Source organism: Lutjanus erythropterus, chromosome 3, assembly GCF_056507025.1.
Source record: "Lutjanus erythropterus isolate fLutEry1 chromosome 3, fLutEry1.hap2, whole genome shotgun sequence".
NCBI lineage: Eukaryota > Metazoa > Chordata > Actinopteri > Lutjaniformes > Lutjanidae > Lutjanus > Lutjanus erythropterus.
This window is the reverse complement of record NC_139319.1, coordinates 18,591,105-18,605,138: the sequence shown is the minus strand read 5'-3', so window position 1 is coordinate 18,605,138 and position 14,034 is coordinate 18,591,105. Positions and strand designations below refer to the sequence as shown.

The window sequence follows — 14,034 nt, the reverse complement described above, 5'->3', positions numbered from 1 at the left end:
TAACTAATTATTGCTGTCAGATAATTGTATGCAATATATTAAAAAGTTTAATATTTTACTCTGAAATGTAGATGTAGAAGTATGAAGTAGTATAAAGTTAAAATGCCAAAGTACCTCCAAATTGTAATAACACATATAACCACATAATGTGAGTAAATCCACTTAGTTTCTTTCCATCATATATCATATCATATCATATCATATCATATCAATATTCATCATGGAATACTATATTCCATACACTTCAGAGTCAGTCACTTAAGTTTGTTAATGTCAATATTTATTGCGCTTTGATTACATTACAATAATGATTAAAGCACATCATTATGAGTGATAGTACAACATTCATTGTATTCTTGTTGTGTCGTATTCCTGCTGTATAGGAAAGGTGTGCAATGAAACCAAAGTAATAAATATAGTATAAACATGTGTACAGTGGAAAAAAAGTAAAAAATACATGTATATTACTTATATTCGGAAAATGCAACCTTGGAATGCTTCATGTCTAAAAAATGGAAGTCTAAGTTACATGTTATTACAAGTATAGTGTGAGTTAAACCAGAAACCTCTGGAACAGATTATTGACCTGTAAATTCATATTGAACCACATCTAAAGAGGAAAACTGCAAATGCTTTTTTGTGATCCTGCCTGTATACTTCCCATAAGGCACCTGAATCTGTTCTCCTAAAGAAGCTTTTCCAAATTATTTGTTATGAAACACACAAAACCTATTCATCTTTTAAATCTTCATCTCTTCTGCTACCAACAAGCCGAGGTGCTTTAGCAGGTATTTAGTCTGGACAGATGTGAATGGACCAGTCAGATATTTACAGAAAACAATCTTGTTAAAATAAATCACTCCTTTGAGCAACATCACATTGAGGATCAACATCCAAAATGTATTTCTGTATTCTACAACATTATGATGATATATTTAAATTTCTTTAGAGCAAACCTTCCTCTTATCTCTTCTATGTCTTAAATGAACAAAACAGTCTCAAAACCTTTTATTAACAGTACATATATTTCTCTGATGGGAGCTCGGAAAGAAAGCCACTTTTACAGAGATGACTCATTCTGGAAGAAAAAAATTAAGGGAGCATTTCTCCCCGCTACAGTTGTACAAATGGATAATTGTACAGAGACGAGACTCATGTTTGACAGCTCTGTAATTGAGCAGCTGCGTGAGTTTGACTGATAGACAACATGATCAATATCTAAACAACCCAAACCAAATTATACAAGGTGTTGACACTGTGTTCACTGGATACGTTTACGTTTCATCACATCATGTAATGGTTTTCAGGCTCTGCAGCAGCTTGACTTCATTTCAGAGTCAGTTTTGAAGTTTTGACGGAGGCCTCCAAAAAGTAACAAACGCCAGGGATGTCCTCTGGGAAGTTGGCCGGAAGCTCCTGTCTGCTCCTGGGAACGAAGACAAACTCTGGGCGATCCTTCAGCAATCTGGGACAGAGAGCACACAAATAAAACATGAATCTAAAAACAATGTGGCAAATTATTTGACACGAGAGGAAACACAGTGCTCTGTTAAAAGTTAGGTTTCCTGTTTAGAGCACTTTTTTTTCTATGCGACAACCACTTCTGGAAACAGACGAAACCATACAATATTAGCTCATGAAAGTTTAACAACTGTATATTTCACATGGTTGACATTTCCCTGTTTTCAGTCAAATAAAATGTTTTAAAAGGGAGATAAGAGTTAGTGTTTGCAATCTGGTCCAGCTGAGTGATTTCACCTGTGGGTTGTTGGGCTGATGTTGATTTTCCTTGGTTGGCTGCAGGATTCAAACTTGTTGGCCAATGTGACATTGTTTCCAAAAAGGCAGTAGCGTGGCATCTTAACCCCAACTACACCGGCCAGTACTGAGCCAGTGTGAAGGCCGATACGCATCTAGGGAAAAATACAACATTCATCGTGATTCAGGCCTCTGATTGTCTTTTATTCATCAACAGTAGGCCTACCGTTAGAGTGCATGTCCACTTATCAACCATCTATGATTGTAGTGTTGGTACTGGCATAAATACAGCTGCTGTATTTGCTCAGGTGTCCGCACATTTTTTTCTGTCTCACATAATAAAACTTGTAAAGGATAGCTGTGGTTATGTTGCACATTTTTCTTATTGACAACAAATCCCAAGATAACTTCAAAAAAAAAACCACAATATTGATTCTTCAAACAATCCCACATGTGCCACCCTGCTGCTGTAAACACTTTGCTAGCATGTAAATTCCACTGCTGAGAATAGTTCCCAGCAAATACATGATTTACTACTGTTTAAAGGGACCCTCTGCAGTTTTCAACACATCCTCATATGTAAACAACAGAATAGGTCATTTATGAGTGACTCCCAGAACAACATATATGACTATAAAGTACCAGCGACCAGAGTGCTAGACCTCTGTTATATAAGACCTTCGCTGTCATGTGGTTAATATTGTGGAACAGTCCAATTTTGGTTAGGATTAGGCACCAAAAGTACTTGGTTAGGTTTAGTAAGGTCATGGTTTGGTCAAAAAAATAAGTATGTTAGTTACGTAATTTAATTGTTTTTCATAAGTTGTATAAGTCCTGACTTCTTCCATCATAATTACTATGGCTACAAGAGGTCACCATCCATCCATCCATCCATCCATCCATCCATCCATCCTAACCCCTAACTTATCCAGGGTTGGGTCATGGAGGCAGCAGGCTAAGCAAGGTATTTCAGACCTCCCTCTCCCCAGCTACACTTTCCAGCTCCTTCTTGGGGATCCAGGGCGTACCCAAGCCAGAAGAGATATGTAATCCCTCAAGCGAATTCTGGGTCAACTCCGGGGTCTCCTCCCTGTGGGACGTGCCCGGAAAACCTCCAGCGGGAGGCTTCCAGGAGGCATCTTAATCGGATGCCTGAACCACCTCCCATGGCTCCTTTCGACACGAAGGAGCAGCAGCTCTACTCTGAGCTCCCTCCCAATGTCTGAGCTTCTCACCTTGTCTCTAAATCTGAGCCCAGCCATCCGAGGAACTGCAAGGTCACTGTCCAGTGATAAATGTAAATAAAAGATGCTTGCAATCAACCAAAACAGTCACAGGTCTTTTTTGATCATTATTAAAGCTATGGAGCAATATTTTTATGAGTGAGTCCCCATTTTGTTTGTACCATGCAGACTCGTTATTTCTGCCTTCATTTTCGCTCATCAAAAGTTAGTGCCAGTTACAAGCAATGCAACAACAGGGCAGAGAAGACAACTATTGACAAGTAAACATGGATATACAGAGGCAATGCATGGTGTAAAATACTTTTATGAGGAAGGAAATGCACTTGGAACATTTGTTAAACTTCACAACTTGCAAACAAGTCTTTGAATCTGTCAGCTACTGTAGTTACTGATTTCATAGAAACTTTTTTGATATATGTTAATCATATTTTTTTATATCTGCATGTTTGCATCAGATGGAAAACATCTTTGCCATGATTTTGTAAACATTTCCCTATAATTTGCTGTTTATTTGTGTTTAGCAAGATTAGTTTGGGTAAGATGATATTGATGAAGCTCTTAGTTTTGAGCTGTTACTTTAATTTATCACTTTTAATTCTTGGTCTGGTAGCTTTACATAAAGTATTTGCAATATTACATGCTGAAGCATGCTGTAGATAGATAAAGACCTCTTGATTTATTCACTAGTTAATGTTTAACTAAGTTCTCTACAGATACGGAAAATAATTACAAAACTTGAAAAATGTAGTAACTTTTAATTAATCAATCAGTATTGTGGTATAAAGTATGAATTCATACTATCAGTCGAAATATAACTGCTTTATGTTTTTAATTGACAGAGTGATTATAAACATGACTGCTTTATGGGCAAAGCGTTTGGACGTCAAAAACTTATCATGGACTTCATGTTGTCTCCTTTCAAATGGAAGATTTTTCTAATGAAATGAAAACCTCCTGAGAGCTGTCGTATGAAAACTTTCTGTGTACTGGAAGTTACATCGTCATGCTGAATAGTGAGTATTACACTAAGCAGTGCTTAACCCTCACCTGTATTGGCTCTCCAGTTGGCGTCATAACCTCATCTGAAAGCTCCATCATCTTTAAGGCCATGAGTGCTATTTGGACGGCATGGGTCTCGCTCTCCTTGTGTAAACCACCAGCTACACAATATGCATCGCCGATGGTCTCCACCTGAGGACATCGGATGATCATTAAAATGATTTCTAACCTGGCAACTGACACAGAAAAAAGGGTTTGAAAAGCAGTTTGTGAACCCTCCAACCTGAAGTCAAGAGCTTCTTTATCAGTCTATACAGTATGAAACCTGAAAGGTTAAACTTTATTAAAGATGTCAAGACAATGTGAAGTGGATATTCATCAAAATCCTTTTGCACTTGCTCTCCATCTTGCCGTAGAAGAGAAAAGGGCAAAAAACTGAACAGCAATAAAACTTAAATTGTAACAGTACTTGATCCTTCGTCATATAAAAAAGTCCACAGATGTTTCTTTTTCTTCTTCTTCTTCTTTGTACGTGCAAATCTGGACCGGAGAGCACTCATCAGCTATGTGGCAGAGACAAAGTGAAACTATTTTTAGGCTCATACAGTACATGTGGAGTGGAAACAGGGTCCTGAAGGAACCTCTGACTTCCTAGCGTTTTACGAGATATTTGTCAAACATGCTGCTCTCTCTGTTATGCTTCCATGACACTTTGATTACATTATCCAACCTCCCTGTAGATTAGCAGCCTCTGGCAGACACCGGGGTAGAGCTATAGTCTCAGTCGGTCTTTTGAACTTCATTCACCCTATGCTAGGACCTGATGTACTGAATTATTTATCAGTCAAAAAGACAGAAAAGTGCATGTCTTCCTCCACTGTACTTTTATATTTTTTAATTCTTAACGTTTTGATCTATTTTTAGTTTTTGCAGTGTTGTCAGCAGATAGTTACCTTGGAAAAATCATCAAAGGGCAATTTTAGGTGATTTTAGTTTTACGTTTTACAACAAAATGTTGTATAATGAGATGCTAGTTGTAGTTCCCTTTATACTACTCACAAAATACAATATACAAAAACTATATACCGTAAATGGGTGAATTAATAATAATTCATGAAAATAAAAGTATTTTTCATGGTGGAGTGCTGAGGAGTTTAAGAGTCTGATCCAGAAGAATAAAGGCTGATTCTGATATTTGTAGGCCTCATGGCCATCATGTCATTCACACTTTGCACTTCAACAAGAACCATAACAGTTTGACCAACATGTTCTCACTCTCAGCTCTTCAAATACACCAGCTTGGTCAGTGACCCTACACTTCAAACCGTTATGCTCTACGTACTCATGCATCGGTAATGCATGGTGCTCCATGGAAAAATTAACAGTAATAAATATGCAACAGCCAGTTACACTTGACATTTTTGCGTTTTTGAGGAAAGTGCAAAGTCAGGTGACCTTTGTCGTCAGGGTAACAATAATAAACACATGGTTAACGTTGTGAAATGGTTTCAGTTTGGTCAGGTTTAGGCACCAAAATTACTTGGTTACTAGTAATTACCTAACCCTAACCCTTCTGTCTGTACTCTGTGTTCATTTTGTCCGTATTTGTACACATTTTATGAAAGCTTACAGTTACGGACAAAAAGATGATGGTGTTTGTCACCAGTTAGTTTCTGAAAAGAATTCTCCATCCCTGATCTATTTAATGGCCGCACAGGCCAGCTCCCTCTACAACGCTGCCTCCAATTTTGCCCCTTTCTCACGAGGTACGTTATTACAGCCTCTTCCGGTGTCGTCATGTTTGATGTTGTCAGAAAACTTTTGACTTTTCATCTTCTTCTTCGTGGCACCCTCCACTGGATGTATTACTTAACATCGATGCCAGCTAAGACACATGTAAGTATGTGGGCATGACAGTTACATCATTTGAAACGGATGTATCTATCTTTGCATGTTAAGGGGGCATAAATGAGCCTTTAAGCTACATGTGTTATAAAAGTCAAAAACAAGTCAACATTGTCTGTTGTTTTAACACGGGACATGAGCAGTGGTCTCCTGGGTGAAAGTCCTGTGTTTGTTTGACTCATCCATCCACCCCACCTCCTCCATATGCAGACTTTGTTGCTGTTCATACTATGCTGACTGACTTCAACACCACATCTAAGCATAACGCTAAAGGGAAGCTTCCAGGAATGAATCTAAAAGGGAAGCATTGGGCCACTGACCGAGCTGCTGTATCTGATGTGTTGGGATGTAGAACGGGCTGAGTTTGACATGATACCACCTGCGTTGCCAGTTTCTTGATGTTTGATACTGAAATCCAAATGGTTTGTTGTACATTTTTGTAAAAGACCGGTGAATGTAACTCTCTAATGTCGGCTACTTCTCAGATTGATCATGAATTCTCACCTCAGCAGTTGCTTCTGCTAAAAGGGCTAATAATAAGCACAAGCTTAAGTTTTACCTTTGCCACCAGCTCTAACAAATCTAAACAATGATCAGAAATATGCTCTTATAGTCCATTAACTTACCTTATAAACATCAAGCTCTCCACACTGGTGGTCAAACCTGGTGTACAGCTCATTGAGCATGGTGATCACTTGCATTGGGGTACAGCGCGAGCAAACAGCTGTGAAGCCCACAATGTCAGAGAAGAGCATTGTGACTCGCTCAAACTTCTTGGCCTGGACCGTCTGGCCCTGCCACAGCTGCTGTGCCACAGTGCCGGGGAAGATGGAGAAAAGGAGGTCCACCGTCTTCTTCTTCTCTTCCTCCAGTGCCTGGTGAGCATGCTCCAAGGCTGCCTTGGCCTTCCCCAGACGCTTCTTCAAACCGTCCTGGGCTTTGGCCTGTTCACCCACCAGCACTACGTCACGCAGTGCGTTATGAATGGGGATGTCTGACAGGTAGAGGCCGCGGCCTGTTAGCTCCTCCAGCTTGTCTACACACGGTGAGCCCAGGAACAAGATGGCGTTGGACTCTGGAACGTAGATCATCTGACCTTTAAGGTCCATGAGCTGAAAGGGACAAAAAATCAGATGATGAGATGAGTTAATTTTTGTGGAACTGTGAAATTTTAGCAGCTCAATGACTTTGTTTTTTGAAAGAGGATTGATCAGGATTACTGTATAGGTTACAAAAAGTCTTATTATTTTAAGTATAAATTTCCCACAGTCAAACGAAGAAAAACATACAATGCACATTTACATAAACACCCTCAAGACATATACAGACATTTAAACACTTGTCATACAGAAAAGCACACTTGTCATTTGCATGGTATTTCTGAAAGGGCAGCTGTATGCAGCTGTCTGTCAGCCACAAGATCTATTTATGTCCCCGTGGAGCAGAAATTATGCAAACAAATCAGATCTGATTCAAGAACATTTATTACTACCCACAGCTGAAATATCTCAACAACTGTTGCTGTCGATTACCATGAAATTTTGCACAGACATTCATGGTTACCAGAGGATGAAACTATCCGGCTTTTGTGATCCTCTGACTATTAGCACCACCATAAGGTTTCATCTGCCTCAATGTCTTGTTGGATGGATTACCATGACCAAATACCTTAAACATGAATGCCATTCCAGAAAATTGAGATTTAAAAATTTACTGTCATGAAGGACTAAAGAAACCACAAAATATCTACATTTGAGAAGCTGATAACAGAGACTTTCTTACCTTTAAAAAATGTCTCAAAATGATTCATCAATCATCAAAATAGTTGGCAATTAATTTAATAGTTGACAACTAATCACTGAATCGACTAATTGTTGAAGCTCTGATTACAACCAAAGATTATTTGATTATTTCCAACACCACTCTTGTGCCAGTTTTTAGAATTACTTCACCACGACTGCCGAGGATTAAAAAGTATTTTTTATCACTCTAACAGTTTGGTTTTCTTAATAAATCCTCACTGTGCCACAAGCTTGACTGTAAACCGTCATCTTGACTGGTATAACAATAGTCTTGTGATACCCGACAATCAGAGATCTTTTTGTCTACCAAACATCTGGGAATTTCTTAATGCAAGGTAGCTGATGCTCCGCTCTCATCCTCCTCAGTGGCAGGCACACGATATCCGCTCCACTGTGAAGGGCCATAAGGACTTTGGATTGGTTTGGCCAGTGGAGTTTTTTTTTAAGCTCTCTAATTGTTTCCACCCAGTTTTAGCAACAACAGCTGGGAGACTGTCCTCAGTCTCTCTCTGACTTGTGAGTCTAGATCAGTACTGCCTAGTCTGACAGTTTTATCTTTATCTTGAGTCTGGTGCATTGTGCTTGAAATGTCTGACGTGACTTTTCAAATCTGGACCGGTGACACTCCTCTTTCAGTCATTGTATCAAACCAGCCCTGTATTAAATCACCTATTGTGATCAGTCCAATGAGATTCAAAGCTGGTAAGCAGATAAGTATCTTTTTAGAAGCACATGCTTTCACCCTTCTCATTCTATACTGATTATTCTGACACCACCCTTGTGCCAGTTATTACATTTACTTCACCATGGATGCTAAAATTGAAAAATATTGTTATCCCACTAACAGAGGGGTCAGCAACCTGCGGCTCCCCTGCTCCTCTCCAGTTGCTCCCTGTTTCTTTGACAGAAAATTAACATTTTAATTTTAATTTATAATTATTGTAGGCCTAAAATGACTGTGACATTCTTCAATGATAAAAATGTGTAGCTTATACACTGTATAAAAACTAAAATAGCCTATGTCTACAGCTCAGTGACTTTTCTGAAATTTTGGTGGTAGCTGGTCCTGACTCTCTCTCAAAAAAAGAAGAGTCATTGAGAAAAAAGAGAATTTAATAATTGTGACTCCAGACAGATTTCCTTTGTCTTTTTCGGTCAAAATGGCTCTTTTGATAGTAAAGGTGGTCCTAACAGCTTTTTTTTCTATTACAGCCTCACAGAGACGGCATGCCTGTCAACAGTAGCTGTGGATATGAAATACGTTCACAGGATTTTGAAATTTGTGACATAATTCATGTTGAACGTGCCACTTCTGTTGACATTTCAGTCATGCTTGTTCACAGTGGACTTGTCAGCTGAGTAATACATCATAAATTCCAGATGGACGGAGACTGAGACACTTGCTTTATGCTCACCCACTGAGTTATTTTTACCCGTTTTAACTGGACTCTGAGGCTACTAAGGTTAAAACTACCACTGGAAGACTAGGGTGGTAGTAAGTGGAGGAATCTCTGACTGAAGCTCATTAGCCATTATACTACTGCCATGTTTACTCACTGATCCTTTTTTTCCCCTTGTCATGGCGACCAATTGCTGTGCACCCGCACATAAATAGCATGAGCATGGCTGTGCCTTTGATGGATGAAATGGTTTGACATTTGCTTCTGATGTCCGCTGGGGGTATAATGTTGATCTCTACCTCAGGCCAAGTGCACCCAAGTCCATCACTAATAAGCTCCACTGCTTATAAACAGCCTGATTTTTTTTCTCTCCATCTTAGTCAATTTTATACTAAGACATATCCGGAAGACCTTTTCTGCCTCATTAGTCAGTGATGTTACTTTTCATGTAATGTGTTGACATACCTTCCCTGTGTTGTCTGTGCTGGAGACTCCATGCTTGATCCGAATGATAAACTGTGTGTTTAACATGGTCAGAATACCTTGAAAGGTACATTTGATCTGGGGAGAGACAATAGAGAAGTGTTCCTGGAAGGTAGCAGACCGCCTCAGTCCATCCTTCCTGGTCAGTCTCTTCCTAAGCCCGTGTCCGATTTGCACCAGAACCAAGTCCTGGTCGAGGATCAGATGGAAGGGGAAGATGGTGGAGAACAGAGAGGTAGGAAGGGTCCCAGCTGAGGTCGCCCGCAGCGGACTGGGGCTCAGATTTTTAGCATCCTTAACTACAACTGTGTACAGAAGGCTGGGCTGTGGGCTGGACTGCAAGATGCTGTCTTTAGCACCTGGGGGGTCAATCAACACATCCACAGTGGTGTGATACAGCAGGCGGGCAGCAGCTTTGATGACTCCAGGGAAAAAGAGCTCAGTGGTCGAGGGGGGGTTGAAGAAATAGACAGTAAGCAGACCCAGATCCTTGTCTAAGCACAGCACCGAAGGTTCGTTTACACAATCCTCTCTGTCCGGGTTGGGCGGCGTGCTGCTCTGTTTCAACAAGACGTTGAAGCTGTTGAGGAAGTCGTGGAGAGCTCCCCCCACCACCCTCAAAATGTGTCCGTCCTCCTCATAACACATGTTGAAGAGCTCCTCGCCAAGAGCTACTCTCACGGCTTCCATTTGGATTCCTGTCGGATACATAAAGGGAAACAGGTGAAGACATGAAGCCCCCAGTACACTTTTTTTTTCTAATAGAAATGACCTGTTTTATCATTAAGCCTTCCTAAGACCCATCCCTTTTTGCAGAACCTTGGTAAACTTTCTCCTTTCCTGTTTCCTGTACTTAGATATGCTGTATGCTAGACTCTCTATGTTGAAAAGAAAACCATATTTTGAAGATACTTAAAAGATATTGCTGTAAAAGGGGATATATATAGTCACATATTAAGTTAGGTAATGTTAGCAAAATGCAAACTAACTAGCTAGCTAATATACAGTTGTATTCAAAATCACTTTCTTTTCACCATATAGTTATAGTATACGTCACGGGTAAAACAGAGAAATTTTTCACTGGCCAGATTTAGTAGATGAAACTATTTCACAAGATAAAATAAATATATCAAGAAATTCATTTTTAGTTATAATTCAGTTTTGAGAAGAAAGAAAATAGAAAATTACCCAAGTAGTGTTTGAAAGTGATTTTTCTCTGCTATATAGTGACCTCAGTATATAGTCTTCAACAAAGAAATCAAGTTCAAGTTCAAGTTCAAGTTCAATTTCAAGTTCAATCTCTAGATACTGAGTAGGGAGTGGTGAATGAGTGCGTGATTTGGGGCACAGCATCAATTGTGAGCTAGCTAGTTACATTTGACTGCTAACTAGCTAGCTAATCCACGTCAATCATTGGCTAACTAGTTAACTAGCATTTTGCTATCATTGGCTACCTTAAGATGTGACCATATGTCACTTTTACAGGTGCCACAGCAACATCTTTGAACCATCTTCAATATTTGGTTTTCTTTACAACAAAGACAATCCTAGCACATATCTAAATACAGTGAATAGGAAAGGAGAAAGCCGACCAAAGCTTGCTCAACTGTTATTGGAGCAGGGAGCAAAAAGGGGCGGGACTTAGGAAGGCTTGATCTGAGCATCATATTCCACGTTACCTGTTTTGGCTGAGTAAATGTTCATCATGTCCACTAAATGCTCTGGTTCATCACTGCAACTCTGACAGTCTGTACAGCAAACAATTGGACTGGAAAGATAACAAATATCAGTCAGACACAGAAGCCAGTCTCAGTGGACCAAGTTATTTGTTCAGTCAGTGAAATACATGAGCAACTATATGATTATGCATCATGATCAGTTAATCTGCCAAATACAGCTGCAACAATTAGTTGATTAGTTGTCAACTATTAACTTAATTGCCAACTTTTTATTAACAATCAGTTAATCACTTTGAGTCCTTTTTTTCTTTTTTCTTTTTTTTTAGAAAAAATGTTCAAATTCTCTGCACTCAGCTTCTCAGATGTGACTATTTTGTGGTTTCTTTAGTCCTCTGAGTGTCTTTGGGTTGTGGACAACACATGACATTTGAGGTAAGGGAGACTTACTGTTAGGCAAAGGTCGTCAATTGCCTTATACAGTAATGCCTTATTATCCCCCAAGCGTCCAAGGACCCAATAAAACATTCCATAAATGTATGCTCATGTTTATATTTTTTTATTTTTCACTGATTAATTATGTCTTTCTAAAAATCAATTTGCTAAGATGCTTAATTCATGAGTGTCTCAAGGCCTCTCCATAAACTTGGACTATTACATGATCTTACTGTGCAGCTGCAGCAGTGATTCAAGAAAACAGTCACCAACTCATGTAAAGAAATGGTTCGGCATGATGTACAGACTGTTGAAAAATAAAGTGAAGCTAGCCTAGTGATGCTGAAAAAAGGAGGAAGTGGGAGTATACTAAAAGACAACATTCATTACCCTGCTGCAATCTGGCAAGAGATACAGAAGTATCAGAAGTATCCACAGCTGTACCCCTAAACTTCAGAACAGCTCCTTTTCTGCAGGCTGTTCATTTATATCCTCTGCACTCCACTATGAATAAGAGTGGAGTGTGTGTGTGTGTGTGTGTGTGTGTGTGTGTGTGTGTGTGTGTGTGTGTGTGTGTGTGTGACTAAATCCATGATTTCAGGACCTCACCTTGGCCTTGGGAAACAGTAATGAACATTTTGTTGACAATTTTCTGACATTTTATGAACCAAACAAAGATTGATTAATCAAGAAAAAGATTGACAGATTCATTGTTAATTAAAGTAATAGTTCTTTGCAGCTCTACCGCCAAATATTTTCTCAATTAATCAATTAATTGTTTGCCTACAAGTGAAAGATGCCTGTTATAATTTCCCAAAGCCCAAGTCTTCTTGTTTTGTTTTTCTGGCCAACAGTCCAGTACCACAGTATATTCAGTTTAATATCATATGTGAGCCAATCTGCCATTTTCTCAATTCACTGATTAATCATTTAGTCTATAAAATGTCAAAAAAAACCAAAAAAAAAAACCCAAATCCTTAAATTTCAGAATCTGGAACCAGCAAATGTTGACATTTCTGCTCGAAAAATGACTGAAATGATTGATCAGTTTTCAAAATAGTTGACAATTAATTTTCTTTCAGCTGACTAATATATTAATCATCTATCATTGCAGCTCTATTTGCAGATTTGATCAGCTAAACAACAAATTGTTTGAGTTCTGATTGTACTGTCATTTTCTATAATGATGTGTTTTTCAGCGGATTTCTTTCCATCTCTGGGTATCCATAGCAGCCTGAGTCTGCATCCAGGAGAAAGAGAAATTAAGGGATCTTATGGCTAAACAGAGACTCCAGATGTGGCTGTAACATCATTATTGTTGTTGGGAACGCATGCTGTTTTGTAAAGATCTGGCATTTACAGCAGCAGTAGTGTAATTATATCAGTCTAAGACGTGTAGTGTGGTTGTTATTGATGTCTCAGTGGCAGCTGTATTTCCACTCATACACGTGTTACCTGTCGGAGTCCCTGGTGTGATCTGATAGTCTCATCATTCGTTGGAGGGCAGTATGCAGCCTCTGAAACTGTGTGACAAAGTGTTGAGCGAGTTAAAGGTCATCGTCTGGCAACAGCAGCTTTAATTACAGGAGCAGTGCCCAGAAATTAAATACATAAAAGCAGGATTACCATATCTTTAGAAACAGGCGTGCTGTCTGTGCGTTAGAGGCAGACGAAAACAATTGCAGCCCCCCCCCCCCCCCCCCATGTAGTTGCACGAGGTGAATATTAATAAATGTTTTTTTTTTTTTTTTAAACTCACCTCAGGACATGCCAGTTTTCGGATGCTCTCCCCAAGTGTGTGCAGGTTAACTTTGGCTCTGCTGCTCTTCTGCTGAGGTAGATCCTCACCTATTTTTCCGTGCACGTCCTTAGAAATAGGCAATAAATCCGCGGCGTCAGCTGAGCGCTCCTCAAAGTCTCCGAGCTCATTATTTTTGGCGCTGCTGCTGCCGCTGCTGCTGCTGGAGAATGGACACTCTCCTGATATCTTCAGCTCTTTCAGCTTCGCGCAGAACATCTTGTAATCTCCTGGCTCTTCTCTCTTATTATCTAATTTCGGTGGGAGACAGTCCTGGTGGAGAAGCAGCTGTCTCTGCGGTCTCTGGGAGAAATTCCATCATCTGCTGCTGCTGGTGTGCTGCTCATGATCCAGGGTACCAACTGTCCTCCTCCTCGCGACGCGCCGATTCAAATGATCAGCAGCATCAAAAGCCAGAGCGCGCATACAATATTCATTGAACACTGCACCGGCAAATGATGGCAGCGAACTATCAGTGCCAAAAGCCAATGAGAAACTGGAGAAAAAAGAGCAGTAGGCCAATCCATGCGCAAG

General features: G+C 39.7%; 1 protein-coding gene across 1 annotated transcript; it reads right to left on the bottom strand.

Moving 5' to 3' along the window:
- Positions 1-268: 268 nt before the first annotated feature.
- gucy1a1 (guanylate cyclase 1 soluble subunit alpha 1) lies at positions 269-13,831 on the bottom strand. The gene is made up of 8 exons (XM_084715276.1): positions 13,462-13,831; positions 13,158-13,225; positions 11,271-11,359; positions 9,574-10,289; positions 6,533-7,018; positions 4,050-4,193; positions 1,759-1,913; positions 269-1,465 (listed from the first exon to the last, which is right to left on the bottom strand). The coding sequence occupies exons 1-8, from the start codon at positions 13,717-13,719 to the stop codon at positions 1,327-1,329; spliced, it is 2,055 nt and encodes a 684-aa protein (XP_084571402.1). The 5' UTR covers positions 13,720-13,831; the 3' UTR covers positions 269-1,326.
- Between the last annotated feature and the right edge of the window lie 203 nt (positions 13,832-14,034).

What these genes read in the sequence shown, in the direction of transcription:
- gucy1a1 (XM_084715276.1), bottom strand. Translation starts at nt 13,719, where the DNA reads ATGTTCTGCGCGAAGCTGAAAGAGCTGAAGATATCAGGAGAGTGTCCA. An exon ending in CACACCAGGGACTCCGACAG is followed by an intron (nt 11,360 to 13,157) that starts GTAACACGTGTA and finishes TTATCTTTCCAG; the next exon opens with TCCAATTGTTTGCTGTACAG. An exon ending in GCACAGACAACACAGGGAAG is followed by an intron (nt 7,019 to 9,573) that starts GTATGTCAACAC and finishes TGTCCCTTTCAG; the next exon opens with CTCATGGACCTTAAAGGTCA.